This window comes from Rattus norvegicus, unplaced genomic scaffold, assembly GCF_021556685.1.
Source record: "Rattus norvegicus strain SHRSP/BbbUtx unplaced genomic scaffold, alternate assembly SHRSP_T2T haplotype2-0000026, whole genome shotgun sequence".
Lineage (NCBI taxonomy): Eukaryota > Metazoa > Chordata > Mammalia > Rodentia > Muridae > Rattus > Rattus norvegicus.
Window position 1 is genome coordinate 968975 of NW_028238785.1, and position 20744 is coordinate 989718.

At 41.8% G+C, this 20744-nt stretch overlaps 1 protein-coding gene across 3 annotated transcripts in view; it reads left to right on the top strand.

Annotated features, from left to right (window-relative positions):
* Speer4cl6 (spermatogenesis associated glutamate (E)-rich protein 4C like 6) overlaps nucleotides 1-20744 on the top strand; it is a 261843-nt gene that overhangs the window by 50478 nt on the left and 190621 nt on the right. The window contains exons 1-6 of one of the 3 annotated variants that reach the window (XM_087601446.1): nucleotides 15339-15496; nucleotides 16514-16673; nucleotides 17861-18004; nucleotides 18637-18803; nucleotides 19525-19630; nucleotides 19754-20029. In XM_087601446.1, coding sequence (XP_087457572.1) covers nucleotides 15370-15496; nucleotides 16514-16673; nucleotides 17861-18004; nucleotides 18637-18803; nucleotides 19525-19589 — 663 coding nt within the window. In that variant the 5' untranslated portion in view covers nucleotides 15339-15369 and the 3' untranslated portion in view covers nucleotides 19590-19630; nucleotides 19754-20029. 3 annotated transcript variants of the gene reach the window in all.

Consider the following 20744-nt stretch of genomic DNA (forward strand, 5'->3'; position numbering starts at 1 on the left):
TGCACAGTTCTACACTCACTGCTTAGTTTGAGGGACCCCAGCAGGTGGCAGGCTTTGCTGAGCCTCAGGTGTGCCCCTGGGGCAGTAGGGGGACTTATGATTGAGGGAGGACACTCAGGGAGGTGCAGGCCTTTCTCAAACTCTCTGATCATCCATCCAATACCCTCCCTGGTTCTTGCCCAGTGGAAGTTGGGAAGCCACTTTTCCCTGTCCTGTGTGACTTTCCCTGCATAGTGAGCTCCCCTGCAGGAGATACTTTCACATGCTTCTTTAAAAGCACCTGTTCCTCAGATCCAGATCAGCTGTGAAAACAGGCTTCTTCATGTCAGTGTGCTAGCTCCTCCTCCCAGCTCAGAGCTGCAACACCATAGGATCCTCCAGCCCCAGTGCTGGGTGGGTCCCACAGAGGACTTAAGGCAAAGTGTTTCTTCTGAGAAGTGACTTAGAACAGAAGGTTCAGAAGTGACAGTCAACCCCCAAGTGCTTCTTCCAGGAGAAAGCAACCAGCTCTCCCTTTGAAACAGTGTTGGCTCCCACATGACCTAGTTCTGTCATTGGAGAAGATTTTCTGCAGCTTAATTGCCCAGTCAGAGTAGGGCTACATCCTTGATCCATGCTCATTTCCACAACAAAAAGTCCTCCTCCACAACCCAGGCCTTGAGGTGAACCCAGGTCTTTCCAGGACCAACAGACCTGAGAGAACAGAGGGCAGTCCAGGGGAGAGAAGAGACCAGAATGATTTTAAGCTGGAGAAAACTCCCATACTAGCCATTTAACAACTTTTGTCCAGACCGTGGACTGCAGAATCTTAAGATAACATTTTTCTGATATCAGCTGATAAGTGAAGCTGAAGTCCAACCTGGGTGGGATCATCCCAGGCAGGGAGGGGATCTGACTCTGCAGGCCTGGCCAGCCTCTGTGGTCTCCTGAAAATAATTGTTGGTCAGCTGTTAATCTGAAGTGAGAGTAGGTTTTTGCTAACACAAACAGATGAGATTTCAAGTTTCACACACTATGTTAAAGACACACATTTACACTCGGGGATTTGAACTTACTTCTGTAGAAGTGACGGTAGGCCAACAGAGGGAAAGCATTCTTGCCTTTAGCATTCTGTCTGTATCAGAGACTACAGGGACTGGCTTCCTGGACAGATATGTCCAAGGAGACAGACATTGTAATGGGGGGGGGGGTTGAGGTAAGAAATATCCTGGGGACAGTGATTTCAGATTGTGCCTTTAGCCAGGAATGTCTGTGTCATTAAGGCAAGCAGCCTTGGGCCTGCTAAAACTTGTCACTACTACAGGGCATCTGGTCCAGGTCCTTCTGAGACGAAGGCCTCTCTTTATAAAAGAAAAAAAAAGTTTATTGAGTAATGTTGCTCAACCTGTGTGTCATGACCCCTTCTAGGAGAGTGTATGTCAGATACCTTGCATATCAGATACTTAGCATGCAATGACACATATAAGAGTAGCAATATTAGTTATGAAGTAGCAATGGAATAATTTCCTGGTGGGAGCCATCACAGCATGAAGATCTGTATTAAAGGGTTGCACCACTAGGAGTGTTTTGAGCCACTGCCATAGAAGCTGACAGATGGGAACAGACTCCTCATGTGAGTAGAGACCCATGGCAAGGGATACTGTGTCACACCCTAGAACCCAGAGGCAGAATCTATCCCGGGAGTCTGTGGGTCACCTTGTCTTAAATTCTCCCAGGGTCAAGAATAGCATTGATCATCTCAGCAGAGTCAGCTTGCACAGCCCACATCAGGCCCATGGCTTCCCTTTACAGAGAAGGATGTGGGTCTGAGTGACAGTCAGTGAGACTGAGGGGACCCTGATACTCATTTGCTTTGAGCTGTGGTTTCTTCATCTGTAAAATGGACGTGTTTCTGCTGAATTGGGTTGTTGTGGAGATTAACAGAACATACAACCTGCTCAGTGTCTGCCTGGCATGGACCCTGCTGGTTAAATGGAAGCTCTCGATGGTGATGCATTTAAAAGTAGAATCTCGAGCCCGATACTGTTAGATGTAGGTGTTGTAAGCATTTTGTGATTCTAAGACAGCCTCGCATTAAAACAGAAGGCTCTTTTTTTAATTTTTTAAAAAATGAATCAGGTATAAAATGCCAATATGAAATAATCATACTCAGAATTGAGCTAATTCCTGTGAAGTCATTTAGTTTTTCATTTTCTGCTTCTATTTTCAAGGCATCTAGAGTAGAACTATCTGAGATCCTAAGGCCTTCTATTATGGTGCTGCCCATTCATTCCTCTCTCCGTGAGGACTTCTCAGGTGACTTAAGAAAACCTGACTTCTTTTCAGATTGTCCCCAGCTGGTGTGATCTCTCTGTCCATGGCCCTTGCCAAAAGCTGCAGAGCCAATGTGTTGTTTTACAACACAAAATTCCAGACGTTAATTTTTACCAGTGAAGTCGCAGGAGTCAGATACAGAAGTCAACTCCCAACTGTCCTTCCTAATTCACTGACCTCCCAGAAGAGCATTCCTGTTCCCTCTGCACACTTTCTAAAAATCCTTCAACTCAAAGACTTTCCATTGGTTTAGTTATCTTCATTTCCTTTCAAGTCCTTCCTTGACCATCTCTGAACCTAAGTGCAGTTTTAACTTTGCAATAAAGGTGTGTGGTAGGTTAGCCTTACCAAATTAGAGTCCATGTTTGCATCAAACAACCAACCCTCGTGTTAAATGTCTGTGCCATGGCGATGCTATACCACACAATAGTTTATCGGTAAATAATACATTCTTGGAGATCACAGTGTGATCAAATATTTTGTAACATAATTAGTAATTTTTGGTCTATTATATAAATTAAGTTCTTTGACAAGGATTCTGTTGATATCTGTCATATCTGAGTGCATCATCATAGGAAAACCAAGGAACATCAAACCTGGGCTTTTGAAACTGTTGCACATGGCCAACTGGGAACCAAAACCACCCAGGAGACTACTGATACTTGACACACATAAATTAACCTACCTATTTTCATATAGTTTATGTCAAGAGGTCACCATTCCTAACCATGTCTCATTATCCAACCTGCTACTAAATGTAAGAGTTGGCATCAAGGAGGTCACCCCACAAAACACAAAACACCCATCTCAGATAAACATGTATGGTTTATTGAATCCAAAACATCCATGAATTTCAGGACACAATTAAAAGTCCAAATCTAAGGATAATAAATATAGAACAGAATTAAGATTTCCAGTTCATAGGTCCAGTAAACATCTTCAATAAATTATAGCAGAAAACTTCCATAAGGTAAGGAAGAAAATGCCATAACTGTACAAGAGGCCTACAGAAGGCTAAATGAATTGTACCAGAAAAAACTCTGCCATTCACATAATAATTAAAACACTAAATACGCAGATCAAAGAAAGAACTTTAAAAGGGGTAGGGTATAAATAACCAGTAATAAATAAATTCAGACCTATCTGAATTACACCAGACTTCTCAACAGAGACTCCAAAAGCCAGAAAAATTTGGGCAGATGTATTGCAGACCCAGACTCCTATACCCAGCATAATTCTCAATCACCATAAATAGAGAAACCAAGATATTTCACAACAAAACCAAATTTAAACAATATTTTTCTTTAAGAGAGCACAACAGAGGATAATATGAGGAAAACCCCAAGAAAATGAGCTAAACTATACACAAGAAAAACCAAGAAATTAATCAACTCAATAATTTCAAAAAAGGGAAGCAAACAAACATGATTTCACCTATAACCAGAAAAAAGAGGAGAAAGCAGAAACCATTTGTCTTTAATATCTAACCAGATCCTCTGTCACCAGTCCCGCAGCTCCTAGGGACCAAACTGCCAGCCAAAGTATATGCAAGGATGGCTCTATGGTTCTAGGTAACTGTGTAGAAGAGTACTGACTTAAGTCGCATCATGGGGTGGGAGGCCATTGACTACCCTGAGGCCTATTGTCCCACCAAAAGGAGATCCTAGAGGTGTGAGATGGGGATGGATATGTGTAGGTGGGGGAACACTGTCACATAGGCAAAGCTGAGCAGAAATGGGATGTAAGATTTGATGAGGGGAGTCAGGAAAGCGGGACAACATTTGAAATATACATAAATAAAAAAACTAATGATTAAAAAATAGCCAAAAATAAAATAAAGTAAAAGGTAAAAGAAAAATTAAAACAAAACAAAACAAAGCAAAAGAAATCCTTGTGGTGGAGTGGCCTAATTCTGCTTGTATTTTACTGCTAATTTGTAGAACTCAAGACTGGTTAATCCAAAAAAAAACCTGACCCTGCTCCCAGTTAACTGTGTTTATAAAGAAGCCACCAGCCAACAGCTGCACAGCCAAGAGATGGGGGAGGGGAGCTTTGAGGGCTTTGCTAGAGAGGATCATGAGGAGGGAAGAAGGAAGAAGAAGCTGCCAGAGAATAAAGGAAGAACGTGTGTGATGGAGAGGAGAGAGGAAGAGGACAGCAGCCATGGTTAAGGGAGAGGAGCACCTGGTCCTGCGGGCTGTCCAAGGGGAACAAAGAGCAGCCAATATGCTACACAGTCAGTAAGAGTTGAGCGTTATTGTTTGGAAAGTAGATCTGATACCATGGAGGGCAGGCAGCTGCACAGCTACTGTGCTGACGAATGCACACTAAAAATAAATTTAACAAAATATGTATAACCAGTAAGACAGCTCTGTAGAGGATCCTAAAAGGAATACTTTAGTTTGAAGGGAAGCATAAAATACCAGAGGACACAGGAAATAATGTAACAAAACTATGACAGTCAATCAAAAGAGGCCAATAAAAACCACAAAAATTAACAAAATGACAAAATTTAATACATGTCACTAAACTCAATTCCCCAGTAAACAGACATACATTTAGCCAGAAACAGGATCACCATCATGAGAGATGTAGAGGATATACTAGGGAAACAGACCTAAGACACAGGTCCCTATAGCAATTCTATGCAGTTTCTCTATCTAGCTGACAGAATAGATTTCAAACGAATCCTGTCCACAACATGTAAGGACATTCACTTCATACTTTGCAATTATCAAAAGATACCACAACTCTAAATAAATACATATTAAACACAAGCTTCCTAATTTTAAAAGTACATACTATCAGATAGATATGAAACTACAGATTAGCTATAACAGTGGTTGTAATTGGTTTTAATAGTCCATTCTGACCAGTTGACAGATCACATGCAAATAAACAAAAGAGGATGAGCAGAATTCAGTGACATCATCAGTCAAATGGACCTAACAAACTACACAGAACTATACATATATTTTCTATCAGCCTGTGCTTCTGTCTCCAAAATTGACTACGGGTTAGGACACAGAACAACCCTCAGGAAAGATAAGAAGGTTGAAGTAGTGTCGTGCATTCTATCTGAGCACAAAGGAATCAAACTGATATCACACAATTGAAAGTACAGTCAGTGCACACACTCATGGAAAGTCAGCAACACAAACAACACACTACTGAAAGGGCCAAGGGAGAAATCCATAAGGAAAAATTAAAATTCCTAGAAACGAATGACAATAAAAACACAAGCACCACAAATCTCTGTGATACAACATAGTTTTAGGATTTATGTTGCAATCAGCAAAGCCACGGGAGTGGACCCATCTAATCCCTTTGTCATTCATCAGAAGTAGCAAATTTGGAGTGCGCTCTTTTTGGTTTATGCCGTGAATTTACTCACCACATTCCCAATTTCCCATTGCAATGATAACATTTACTTTTGGCATTACACATTGGATGTGTATAATTTGCCTTTTGATTTTGTAGGGGGAATAATTAAGGGACTGCCTGGAGTATCATAAAGCACTGTGGATAAACTGTACAGAGACCGAAAGACTACAGGAGTCTTGGAAGCTGAGCTAATGTATTTTTTTATTATGATATGTTTAAGAACCTATGAGGAATTGGGAGTGGAATATGGTGATCTGAATGATAATGGCCCCCATAAACTCATATATAGGAATGATTATTCCTGGTTTGTGGAAATGTTCGGTAAGAATTATAAGATATCGATTTGTTGGAGGAATGTTATGGGATTGGGCATTGAGGTTTCCAAATTCAATACCATTTATAGTTAACAGTCACTTTCTGTGTCCAACTTGCAGATAAGATGTAAGATCTCAGCCAGTTCTTTAGAAACATGGTGTCCTACCTGCTGCCATGTACCCCAGCATAATAATCAAAGACTCATGATCTTGAAACTGTAAGCTGCAATAAACTTTCTTCTATAAGTTCCCTTGCTCATGGTGTCTCTTTGCAACATAGAAAAGAAAATAAGATTGGAAGGAACATTTAAGTGAAAAATTTCTCAATAAAATACTGACAAATAAAATTCAGGAAAATACCAAAAGTATCAGGTACCATGATGACGCTGGCTTGATTCCAGAGGTACAAGAATGTTTCAACAAATACAAATGAATAAACAATTTACCACATAAAACCAAGAACAGGAAACACATGATCACTGCACTAGAGGCAGACAATTTCTTTAGCAAAATCACACAGCGATTCAAGAAAAAGTCCTGCAGAAGCTGAGATATGGAGAAGACATAACTTCACAATACAAAGGCAATATACAAGGCCAACAGCATCCTAACTGGAGAAAAATCTTAATGCATTTCCACTAAAATCAGGTATAAGTCACAGATGTTCAATGCTGAACTTCATGGGAATGAAAAAAAAAATCTCAGAACTCACATGAAAGCACAACTGAGCAGGGCAGTCAGACACTGCTAACTAATAAGACAGTAAAGCACTGCGGGAGGCATCACCTTTAATGATTTCACCTTCATTTTGGGGAATAGTAAAAAAGAAAAACCAGCATGTTAATATCATGAGAGCAGACACAGTGCCTAATGGAATAAAATTGAAGAGCCTGATATTGGCCTATGTTCTTATCAGCATTTGGGTTTTGAGAAAAAGGAAAACAAACAAACAAAACAAAAAACTCACCACCCCCCCTCCCACCACCACACACAAGTGCAGTTTTCAACCTGTGGGTTGCAAGCCCTTCAGGGAACAACCACATATGAGACATACTTTATACATGCTATTTACATTACAATTCAAACAGTAGCGACCTTATATTTATGACTTAGCAATGAAATAATTTGGTAGTTGGGGTTGGTTACCACAATGTGAAGAACTGTATTCCTTGAGTTGTTCTTGGTCATAGTATTTTTCTGCAGTAACAGAAATGTGACTGATATATAAACTGGTACCGAAGTGAGTGGAGATGTTTGTGAGGAATCTCTTGATTTTTTGGAGGAGGGTGGGAGACTTTGGATTGGGAAAACTGTTGAATTATTTAAGGAGATCTTAACAGTTCTTTTAGTTTGCCACATGGGAGACATAAGTATTGTGAGTCTGTGCAAAATAGAGCCTCTCTGATGAAACTTCAAAGGATGGCAGGAACTCAATTGGTGACTGGCTTAGAAGCAATTGATATAATTTTGGCAAACAATCTGTCTCTTTTCTGCCTGGTTACTAAGAAGTGACCTGAAGATAAATAAAAAGCTAATTGACTAATTGTTTTGAGCAAACTTCAAGGGGTAGATATCCGGTGACCTTCCTCATATGGTAGGAATGTGTGTTTGTATTTTTCATTGTTAATGTAGCCAGGACTTCAGTTAATCCCTCCACATTCAGGGTCTGGACGCATAGGAAACTGCAAGATCTCCCAGGATTTGGAAAATGTCCCAATTGTTGAAAGGTCCCCAAAACATGTTGTCACCCCACACACATTGGGAAGCAACTTAAAGGAACATGACCCCCTCATTCTCAAGAGGAAGGGTGGATGGGTGGTTATTTGTCTGCCGTGGGCTGTAGATGATTATTGTCAGTTAGGGGGTTGGTTGCAAGTTCTTACTGGCCATGGTCAGGGAGGAAACAGTAAAGCAGATTCGAATCAGGGATGTCTTTCTTCCTTTCTCTTTCTCTCCTCAATTCTCTGTCTAATGTTGTGGGAAATCAGGAGAAGGGACTAAAATGACAAAATCATAGATCACTGTATCTCTATTTATACTAGAAAGCAATAACAAGTCTCAAATATTTTAGGATGGCATGGATTTTTGAATGATGATAGAATTTAAAATTGTACTTGCATAAATGATTCAATTCATTTTTAAGATATAAGTATATGCAACTTATTCACAATGTGGTGTAAAATTCTAATTTTATAAAATTACTACTGCACACTGCCGTGGATAATTAAGGAATTCAAGCTAGTACTTTCCAACTATAAATAATCAGTTTTCCAGTCATGTTAGGTACTGCTTTAGTTAGGTACAGAAATAAGCTTTATTTAACTTCCTGTGTATGTTTTTAAAGTTAAGTAGGAAGTAAATCCCTTGGGGAAAAAAAGCCACATTTGTCCACTGAGATAGACATTATATACAAAAGTGGTTCTCAAATCCTTTAGAGATCTGAAGAATCTGCCATTTCAGATGTCCTAATAGTTAAAGGCTTTTCACAGTGGGAGAGACCTCAACTCCTGGTAGTGTCCCCAATCTATTCTGAAAAAGATGATGGGCTCTAAAGAACCATTGGGTGAAATACTACCCACTTACCTCTACTGCTGCCAGAAAGCTGTCCAGACTGTGCAGAAGTTGATCATGGGGAAGTCTGTGTCCCAGTTTTTGGAAAAAAAAATAGGATAGTCCTTCAAGTGACCTGCTTCAAAGGATTGTTGTCAGAGCTCCTGGCCCAGTGAGTTGAAGGTGGATGCCACAGTGACACAGGAATATTTGCTGACTGACTCCCAGGGTAGCCAACAATTTCTGTCATTTCTTTAGATTTGGAAGCTGTTTGCTCTGAATTTCCTTTTATTCAGGCAACATTTCTCCTCCTCAGATCTTGGATGGGGTTGAAGATTAGATAGTTTAGTCTTAACCTTTTCTTGTTATGAGAATCAGAAAAACAAACTTGTTCACCATCGTGCAGAAATGTGACAGCCAGGAACCTGGACAGGAACAGGGTGGACATGGGAGGCTCAGAAAGCAGGGCTCTATGGACACTCCACAGCAGTATTAAAACTCCTGCGATATCCGCTCTGGCACCATAAGTCCTGAGAGAGGATGGGGATGCCAGGAGAGTGTGCGTGGTCTGCCCACTGCCTGGGACTTTTAAAAGCTTGTACCACCCCGAGCACATAGAAGAGCTTGAGCAGAAAGAGGCCGATGCCCAGAAGCCGCTGCTGTGGTAGGAGGCAGTTATGGCGGTTGGAGGTGGGGGTAGAGGTGGAGGAGGGATGGGAGAAGACCGAGGAGTTTCCCCAAAAGACAAGAACAGACATCATCCTTACTACTCCAGAACCCACGCCAATCCACCCCACCCCTAAAATGCCCAGTCCACTGCCAAACGTCCCCATGCCAAGTATTCACAGCTTCATCCCCACTGTGCTCATTTCTTATTTTTTTTAACTTCTTATTTATTCTCTGTGAACCTCACATCCTGCAGCTCAACTCCATTCATCTGCCCTCCCCTCAGGTCTGCACTCCACCCTTGCATCCTGCTCTAAATCAGAGCAAAAATAATCTTCGTGTAGAAGCTGAATAAAGAAAATTTGTACGCAAAAAATGTGTCAAATTTTAAGGATGAAAGACATAAACGCTTAAATTGTTTGGAATTAATGAAAGTACATTTGGTCTCAGAAGACTTATTATGGTTAATAAATGAAAGTTATGATAGATAAGGGATACAAAGCTTAAAAAGTGATAGAAAATGATTTAGGTACAAAATTTTAGACTAATATAATTTAGATAATGAAGTACCTTCTCCAATTTTGCAAAATACGAATGGACAGAATATTGTGACAGTAATTCTTACCTGATGCATCTCATAAGTTTTCTTATTTTATCTAGCTTATTAATGTTAAATTAAAGGTATTTCTTGGAGTAAAAGGGGAAATGCTGAGGTGACCTCCCTTTGTACTAAGGTGTGTCAACTTTCAATTGTTAGTTCTGTACTGGCAGTGAGCTAAGTGCTGGCAGGATTTCTCTTGTCATTTCTATGTCCCATCATCAGGTTTGCTATTTTGTGGATGTTTGTCCTTCTCATCAGCTCAACACAAGCTAAGAGATGTATCAGGTGTTGTCTCACTGCCGATTGGATGTAATAAAGATCTGATGGCCAAGAGCTTCGTCAGGAAGTATGTGGGCAGAACTTCCGGGCATAGAGAGGGACATAGGCAGAGGCAAGCTGAAGCAGGAGATTCAGAGTAGACATGGGCAGGAAGAGATATGGAACAGACCACGGCAGAGGGGTAAAGAGCTAACCAGCAGGTGGGTCTCAATGGTAGAAGAATGGGGTTAATTTTTAGAGAAGATGAGGGACTGCCCAGTGAAAGGCCTAAGATTCAAACTATGTTCGAATTCTCCATGTCCCATTTACACCTCAGGCAACTCTGTGAAAATAGTACACAATACAGTATTAACATGGCTTTGAGTCTGTGGTTTGGTTACTTTTGGTCACTGTTCCTCAAGACTGCAGGAGAAGGAACAACACACAGGGCAAACACATGAAAACCATGTGCAGCTTTGAGTGGAAAAGATCACTAAGAAGTTTAATGTCACAGCAAATTCATGTGCTGAAGAGGAGGGTGACATAGTTAAGGAGATGAATGTTATTAACGATAAGCCTCCTGCCTCTGTACTGTAGAGATGTGGAAGGTGTCCTCAAGGCAAGACTCTTACCAATTAAAGTTCCAACTTGGAAAAGGGAGCTCAATAGATTTCGTGCTCCTACAAAGCAAGTGCATAGGGAAGCTGCTGCAGTTGTCATCCAAGCAGGCAGCTGACAGTTCAGTGCACCTCATGTGGCACGGAATTTGGAGGAAAAAAGATTTTAAGATTCAGGATGACATGAACAGGACCAGGAGACTCTCGCATTTATGTTTTTATTATTTGAGGCTTGAATTAAATGATACTCATAGTCTGATGTTTTTTAGTTTTCTTTCATCACTTTATCTACATTTCCAATTTATCTCCCACTCCATGTTCCTCTACATGACCCCCTCTTCTGTCCCCCACACCCTCTCCCTATGAGATTGCTCCTCCACCCACCAATTCACTCCCGCCTCAGAGGCCTAAGTTCCAATATCATGGTTCATGAAGCTTCCTCAGAAACAAGGTTCTCCCGTCCCAGTGATCCCAGATAAGCTAGTCCTCTGCTACATATCTACCTGGAGCCATGGGCACACACTGATTCTTTTATTAGTTACCTTAGTTAAGGTGTCTCTTCACCTTAATTCAGGCTTAAATTCACTTTGCATCCCAATTGCTGTCCTTCCTCTTGTTACTTCTCTCCCACAGTTCCTCCCCAATGTCCTCACACCATCTCCTCTGAGAGAGTAGAGGAATATCCCTCAGAGTGTGCCTCCACCAAGACACATCAAGTTTTTGTAGGGCTGGTGCACCTTCTCCCACTGAGGCCAGGGAAGACACCTGAGTTAGGGTATCAGATTTCACAGACAGGCAAACCTTTGGGGATAGCCTCGGCTCCAGTTACTTACAACAGTGTATGTAATACTGTATTAAACTTAGTAAGGTTTATTTACCTTCACCTAGCAACTCATCCTGAGAAACAGTGCTCTGGCCTGATGCTTTTGTTTTCAGCCCTATCTTCCTCTTTCTTCTGTGCTTACCACTGTAACACAGGAGAAGCTTCTAATATTAATGTTGCCAGATCTTTCCGGTCTTGGGGGATAATTCTATTCTGAGTTGTATATGGATGTAATATCTTCTTTACGTATGATGAATATATACTTCAGGAAAGGACTGCTTCCTTGTTTCTATTAAGATCTAATATGACGAAAGGATTCTGATTAATATTCCAGAATCGTAGGCCACCAGGTTGGTATGTCATCACTCACTGAAGTGAGGTTAATTGTATAACACCTTTTGGCCACCCACTTTCAATGTCATTATGTGGTATTGCCTTAGGCTCTTTTCTACATTCCCCTGCTTTTGGCTGAGTATATGTTTGAGGTCTCTCTGTGACTGTGCAAAGAAGTAAGAGCTAGGGCTGGGCCACAAAATAAGAAAGTACTTGTTCATCCAAAAACAAAAACAAAAAACAAACAAACAACCAAAAAAAGTTCTAGGGTAAAATATCGGTGCTAGTGCTGAACTGAACTGCCAGAGGTAATTTTTTTTAAAGTAAATAACACTATCTTGGGGCTGATAATATGAATCCAATATCCTGTAACATAAGTTTGCAATGTTGCCTGCATTTTATAAATCAAGTCTGACCACCATTTTGGTTCTTTCCAATCATGTCTGAGTGCATCATCATGGGAACCCCAAAGAAAATCAGAAATGGGTCCTTGAAGCTGATGCACAGGGCCAGTATAGACCTGAATATTACAGAGGACACCTTGACTCTTAACACAAGGGATCATTTCTCCATCCCTCTGGTCACATAATTTATGACAAGACGTCACCTTTCCTAACCTTAGCTTCTTTTCCTAAGTGCTGCTGACGGGAAGATTTGGTGTCAAGAGGTCTGGACTCAGACCACAGGAACACTGAATTCATTTAAATAGGTGTAGTTCATTGAATGCACACACCAATACAGTTCAACCAGAGCAACAGCTCACAACTGTGTACTGGACATTGCTAGGCCCAGCTCATTGCAAAATCCACATGGGCTAAAGCACAAGTGCTGGAAATGCTGCTGTCTATGGGCCCTGACTCGGGTCATTTTACACATAATTGTTCCTATTTTCCTTGAATCTAATGGGTACTATGTGAAGCTCATAGTTGGGGAACTTGTTAAGATTAACAAACCTCGTAACATACGGAACATAACAGGGTATGTGACCAGCACCACACAGTTCAATGTCAGGTTTTTTTGTTTTTTGTTAGTTTGTTTGTTGGCATCCATGATGTGGAGGCGTATTACAGAACAATAGGAAAGAGCTGGCTGCTGTGTAACAAATTTGCTGCTATTAAGGTAGGTACGGGAGCAAGACCTCAGCAACAGCCCTTAAGATGGGAAGGAGATGATGTGTTTGATACCTGAAAGGAGCTGCCTCAGCTGTGTTTCTCTGCCTGCTCAGTGCCCATTCACCATCACTCTGTCCCTGAAGAGGAAATCAAGGTCTGCCCCCTGTTGCCTGTGAGCCAGGACTAGGCACAGAAAGGCAAGGCCACAGCGCTGGTTTCCAATTCCTCAGTAATGCTGGATTTCCAATAATGTACTTGTATACACAAATACAGTGTGGTAAGTTACAATATATACTAATCATTTCTTACATAGGGCAACAGTTGACTGACTACAACTAATTCTATTTAAAAGAGAAAGAAACCTGGCTCTTGTGGAAATATACAAAGAAATATCTATGGTGGTGGGGAATGAATTCTGCCATGGACTGAACTCAGAAAAGAGGGGTTGGAAGAAAGATGCATGGTTAAATAGCCCACCAGGTTCACATTGTGTCAGCTTGATTTAATCTAAGGACAAAAAGTGGAGTATCTCTGATGGCTTTCTTTTAAACCCTTGAAAGGATCCCTGGGGACTGGCCTCAGTACTTCATACTTCTTGCTGGGGCAACAATGCTCAAGGAAGCTTGAGACTGTCATAGGCACAGTATTATGCTAGATATACAGAGTAGATAATACTAAGATGTTCAGATGGTGATATCCATTTATATATACTCTTAATGTGGACCTAAGAAAAGAGAGATCAAGGTCCTTACAATAGAAAGATCAGTTCCATTTTTTTCTACCATTCCAAACTGAACGACTGGTAGGGAGAGAATGGTAGATAATCGAGAATTGGTGGATGATGCTTTGAATGAAGTGTGGGTTTCTGGGCTGGTTTTAGACAGGGTCACAAGTATCCCATGTTGCCCTCTCCCTGGCTGGCCAGGTTCACTTTGAGCTCAGATAAACCTCCTTCCACTTTCCAATAGATAGGCTTACAAGAGTGGCTTCCAAGGACTGTGAGGACAGCATTAGCCTTTGACAGTTGAGGTGTGTAATCCACAACTATAGTTTTAGCCACGTTTTCCCATGTCTACCAGCTATTTCAGATTGTTGCTGTTCTATGCCTGACAATCAAGGACACAGAAAAATAACCTGATAGAGAGCAAGGACATGGTGATCACATCCTTACCTCTTCTGTACGTTCTGGATGAGGTTTGTTAAAATTCCAATATTGCAAAAAGCTTTATATAGGGACATCACATCAAGGGTCACTGTGCACTGTTCTATCTAAAATGTCTAATCAGAACTGACCACCAGATAACACTTCCTGCAGTCCTCATATGAGAAGCTTTGGATTTTGTTTTGACTTTTCCTTTTCTCTGTCTTTCTTATTTTTTGCTATATGGGTTGAGAGAAAGATAGTTAGGGCCATGAATTTGCCCCCAAAATTTGAACTATGGATGTGATCAATCAATGTTAGTGTGTGCATTCTATAAAGTATTCATTTTTCACTTTGATAGATGCTTTTGTGTTTGGTGTGGTGGCCATTTTCCAGTGTACAGGTGCTGGGACCTTGCTCTATCCACTTAATGATGTTTATAGCCTCATTTTAGACCTTTCTGTGCACCCCCTATATCTCTTGACTATTTTATTTTTCTGATAGAAGCTCATGGTATATCTTACTCAGGCCTGTGAGCAGTGCTCCTTTGGCGACATTGGTGCAGAGAGGAGAACCCCACAAGCAGCATGAGGTTCCGTTCACTGGTGGCTCCAATATTGCACTTTCCTCTGCCAACTGGTCTCCACACTTTTCCTAGCACCATAAAGATTTCAACTCTTTCTCCTAAGGAATATTCTGGCAATTGTCGATTGTTAAGCACATGACTTCATGAGTGTTCCCCTAACACACACCCATGTTGTAACCTACATGCAGACTATTTCTTGATGTGATTTAAAGCACCCGTACATAATGAGACAGAAGAAATTTTGACTGCATATTCAAGCTGGTATGAAATCTCAGGAAGTTTTAATGGCTAACATTGGTGAATGAGGATAATTTGAGTTAGGATGAGACATTTTGGGGCAAGATATAGAAGGAAACATTCATTTAGATGCATAGGAATTACTAAGGTTTTTTTATAATCAAGCCTTGAAGAAAATTTGGCTTTGGAAGCAGGAGATGCTCAGTGACTCTGCCCCAGGAAAGTCTCCTGGAAAGGGCACCTCAGCTTATGCTCAGTACAGGGAGAACATTAGCAGGGAGGCAAAGTCTGCTCCCCATGACATCTGCTGTCCCTTCTTGGACATTCTATTGTCTCCTAGAGAGTTCTGGCATCCTCTGTGATGTCACCAGACATCAGTGACAACCAGTGCCCTAGTTTCTCTCAGTCTGAGTCTGGCAGTTACAAGCTAAGACATGTTTTCCCGTCTTCGCAAGCATTTTGGGAGGGGGAATGTCGATTGTGGACAGACTAGAGTGAAGGAATCTGGCCTTTCGTCTCAAAGTAATGATGGACAAAGACAGCACTTCTGGGGAATGTTTAGTAAGTTCTGGGCAGTATATTTTGAGCTCCCTGTCAGGGGGGCTGGAGGCTTAAGCTGACCTTTCTAGCAATGGGCCACAACAACTGGAGCATCTGAAAAGGAATTGAATTTCCATGAATATCACAATTCCTGAAAGTCAAGGATTTCAGAACTTTAGATTCTCTATCCCCACTGGGAGGATATGGTTAGGCCAATGCTATTACACTGTGAACTTCTGGCCTTTACTTTTCAGTTCATTTGGTATGTTACATTGATATAAAAACACCATCAGGAGTCATGGAGGGTCCACCTTTTTTGAGTTTAGACAGGGCAGCAATGTACTTCACTATCATTGCTTCTTTAAATACAGTGGATATCTGACAGTAGGAACAGGGAGAAAATTGTGCTCCAGGCAATAACCTTATGTTCTTAGACCTTCTCTGATTTCTTCTAATTGCAGGGTCATCCTTAGCTTTATATATTAGAGGTTGTGTGTTACAAACATTTTTCTAAAATACCAAAACTATTTGGAATATGTGGACCAAGTTTCAGCCTGTAACCCATTGGCACTTCAGGGGTTTGGTATTTCAAATAGGGGAATTGATAAGTCTGTTGACCATGTCCTCCCTGGAAATGCATTTAAATCCAAAGATATTGGCCTAGAGTATCAGGGTAGGACATCTGAGTGTCTCCAGTCACTCAAGTCCTGTGGATGGTGAATTTATCATCTGAGTTCTGAAGCCACAGGGGTGAGGGTCCTGAAATAAAGCTGTACCCTGTTCAGTTAATGATAATCCTGGAGAAGCCATCTCCGTAGTACATGTAAGCACCTGATGTCCGGCATAAGGAACAACTGGCTGCTTACATCTCTTGGTCTCTATAGAGTAGTGGGAGAACTGAGATCCACTGAGGATAGACCAATCGCCTAGCAGTGACACTGGGTTCCAGGCTTGTTCTCCTGTTTAGGCCTAACTGTGGTCTATGTACACACTATGCATTCTCCCCATGCAGGTTCACTTGTGTTCTTCTACCTACAGACGCTGGGAGAGAAACATCTTCCCCTGAAACTGCCCCAAGCGAGAAGCAGGTCAAGAAGGAAAAGGAGAGGCTGATTAAAGAGCTGCAGCTCATTACCGAGGAGAGAAATGACCTGAGAGATCGCCTGAGGTTTCTGACAGAGAGATCCAAAAACAACAGGTATGAATCGCTCCAAACACTCTTGTTTCATTCCTGGGTCTGCAAGGTCACCTTCATCTTATCCTATTAAGGTTTTGGGTTCTAGAAAGCTGTGCATCCCTAACCACCCTGTGCTAAACCTCACCTCCCATATAGAGGAGATTCAGAACCTTGACCCTTCCTGAGGAGAGAGATGGACAATGGACTCATCTGCTTCCATTTATTGAAAAGCAGAACTTGTGGTCTGAATGAAGAATTCGGGGATAAAGTCAGGGAGAGTGAGTGTCTAGTGTGCATTTGCAAAGCCCTTGACAGCTGGTGGCTTTGCAAGATTGTAATTGCAGTGAGTTTATGGTGAGTCTCTGTACTTGCTAGGCAGGGACTGAGTGCTGGAAGATCCAGGCAGCAGCCTGAGGGGCCTGGTCCCAAACAGTTCATCTCAATGCTTGACTAGAAGTTGTCAGGCTCAGGCCTGTTTGTTATTGTCTGTGTGTCTGTGGGAGCCCCTCAGACACAGCAATGGTGCATGCATTTCTCCTGGTTCTCACAGTGCTCTCTGTTTCCATATTTGCTTTTCTCTTTCTCTGACTCTGTTTACATTTCTCTTTTTTTTTGTGGGTGTGTCTCAGTCTGTGAGTCTGTGTGTGCATACATCCAAATGCATATGCACAACTGTTATATGTTTATATTTCCCTCCACACCTGGAATATAGGAGTCTATGTCTTGGCCTGAGTATTTACCTGTGACACTTTCATGGTGATGTGAATGCTTTGTTCTGGGAGCCCCACGGTCAACAGCACAGTTCTTTGCTTATGTGGCCACGTTTGCCTGTATATTTGTATTCGTTGTGCAGATTATAATTTTGGGTTGATATATGGTCTGTTATCAGGACAGGAAAAAGGAAATCACAGGATTCTGGGTGCGTTGGGGGTGGGGGAGCATGGGGAGGTGTGGCCTAGGCTCTTGATAGCTCTACTGGCTGGACTGCAGATTTCCTCTTGATTGAATAAAGGGAGCCAGGGAACCCTCCATCTGGATGCCGAGATTCTGGTGTGCTGGACGCAGAAAAACATGTTTCTGAAGCTGAAGAAGGTCCAATATGTAGAATTCAGAAGGTGTCCTTCCAGGACTGGTGTAGTACAGGACCCACCCTGAGTTCATATCTTCCTAAATGCTGATGTTCATTGTATTCTATCATTTGGGGCCAGGCCACACTTCAGGCCAAATCCATATTATGAAGACCTGGAGAGAATGGAGGAGGGGGTCATGTCAATTCTGCACAACTTAGAGATGGAGAACACTGAGATCCATGAGAACAACCATAAGCTGAAGAAGGAGATTACCTTCTCTAGGTAAGTCCTGGTCAGAAAGGCTGTCACCTGTGGAATGGCCATTTCTGATTTCTTTGTTCTGGATTGGACGGTCTTCAGTTCTGGTTCTATCTCTTGTGCTGTTTACACATCAGTGTTCCAGGGTCATTAGGACTCAGTTTTCAGTTCCATAAAAGACTGTTACTCATCCCAGGACTGTCTAGGCATCTGCAGAAGGCTCTAGATAGAACAGCACTGATTGAAGTCAGCAGAACGTTATTAGGCTGACCTGGGCCTCTGGGGTCATACCAGGTTTTACAACACTCAGTGCGTGGACCACAGGGTTAGCATGACCTTCTCTTGGTTCTACTGACCTCTTTTGCGGGTGTTTGCCAACTACTAATTGATGTTGCCCCATGCATTGGGCTTTCATGGATAGTTGTAGATCCATGTTCTTTTTGAGAGATGTGGACACTAATTGGTGCTCGGGCCAAGCAAACAATTTATTCTTCCCTGAATTAACTCTTTGTGGTTTGTGCAGCAGCATTATGTGTATCGAGATGTATTTTATTAAGTCTTCATGGGTATCTGGGACCTGGTAGAGTTAGTGGGACTTGGGAGTAGGAATGGGAGAAAGGGGCAGCATGATCTTACTCTGCAGACTGTATTTCCAGAAACCTGCTCAGCCAGCTCCTGATGGAGAACACATGCAGGAAGAAGTTGGTCCCACTGAAGCAGGGGAGCAAGGAGGGACATCTTGAGTGTGCACTGAACCAGAAATATTTGGTTGACTTAAGCAAGAAAGATAAAGACCAGCAACGTCCAGACCCAGCATCATCTGGTAGGGACAAACAGCTGTGTTAGCTTAACAATATCTGATAAAATTTGCCAATTTGATACATGTTTGCTTCCTCCTACCTCCTTTCTAATTTACAATCACAACCAGCCAACCACCTCATGTAATGGAATTGTTCATTGCTCTGCCTATGCACAAATATTCTGGGAAGGTAAACACTTTTCAGAAATGGAATTATATTGCAAGTATATTTTGCTGCTCTTTTTGAAGCTGCAGTCTAGAAATGGTGACAGATGAATAACATACCTCATTATTGCATATCCATGTGATAGATTGGATCCTATGCAGAGCTTTGAACAAGTTCGTGGTTCTTTGCCAAATGACACTCTGTGTTAATGTGACCTCTTGTGTAGGAAGCACCTTTCCGGGATAAGAACCAAGTGCAAATGTCAAATTAGTACTTGTCATTGACTTTAACCTTGGTGACATATGGACATCTCCTTTCTTCCGGCAACCCAATGAGGTCTCTTCCCTGTGCCCTGTTCTTGGTTTGCACTGGTATAAGTCTGGGTCCCATATTGTCAGCCCACATTACAGTGAGGCTTGCCGGGGATTTTGCCCTACCTGCAGAGTTAGCAACAATGATATCAGTTAAAAGGTCCATGTCGACTGTCCAATAGAACTGAGGTGGTAGAAGGCAGCATTCTGACAGCTGGCTAGCATTTCCCCACCAAATCAGTGTCTTAAAACTGTGTTCCTCTCCCAGGTCTCAGAAAGTGCAAGAGAGCTGGAATTGGACACACCCCAGTAAGAGAGCTTCCTGAAGAATGAGTTGCTTTCTCAGGAGTCCCTGATGACAAACATCCTGAATGGTAACAATATTTTTTGGATGAATATTCTTCCTCAGAGTTAATTTGTCATTTCTTAGAGACCCTAAATTTATATAACACTAAGCCAGCCTGACTGATTGAGGTCTTACTCACTTTCTTCTTCAGAAAACACAACTTGAGAGACAGCTTGGGGGACCGCCTTTCATTATGTGTGCTAGAGGAGAAACAGCAATACGTCTGTGCTTCTACATGTTCGTTAAGAATATGCTTATGTTTAGAAATTTTTTTGTTATGATTTTAATTGAAGTTTTCTTTTTGTTGTTTCATATTTATGTGTTCTTGTTACTATTTTTCACTTTCAAATATTTTTAAATATTTTTATTCATTTTAATCCTGTTGTGTTGTAAAAATGTATTTGTTATGAATAAAAATTGAATTCTATCTCTTGACTCTTAAGACCATCATTCTTACTCAAGGGTTCTGTGGACCTAGAACTGACAGCTAGAGATGGATCTCTGCATGTTCCATGGAGCCTGGGCTAATAAGTGAATTCAAACTCACTAAGGGGTACCCAGTGTGATAGTGTTTTTTGTGTGGATAATGTGGCTGTGTCTCCAACAAACACTTTATGATGTAATCACTGACATACTTTACCCAATTGTTAGGGGCATGTGGTTCTTCTGAGAGAACAGCAGATGCTCTAACCTGTGAGTCATCACCACAGCTCCTGCAGGTGGCTTTTGTTATTCCACATGAGGTGCTGTATTAGGTGGACAAGATCACCTATGATTAAATAGAGAGATCTCAGGAGATGTGTGTTCACAGGGAACTTACTGAGCTTGCCTGCTCAACGTGTTAGGTTGCCAGGCATCCCTTCAGAGCTCTGGTGTTCTGGACAGCTTCATCACCCGCCTGCTGGCGGTATGAGGACATCATCTGGGAGAAATTGTGCAGATGACTGAAGCAGAAGTCCGAGGGCTGTGTATCACGTCTCGTGAAATCGTTCTTAGCCAGCCAACAGCTGTGAACACAGGTTTCTTTTGGAGAGCAGGCCTGTGCAGGCCCAGAACCTAGGTGGGACAATTCAAGCTACCCTTTTTCCATGGCCAATCTCAGATCATATTCAGAAAGTATTTCTTGGGCTAAAGAGATGGCT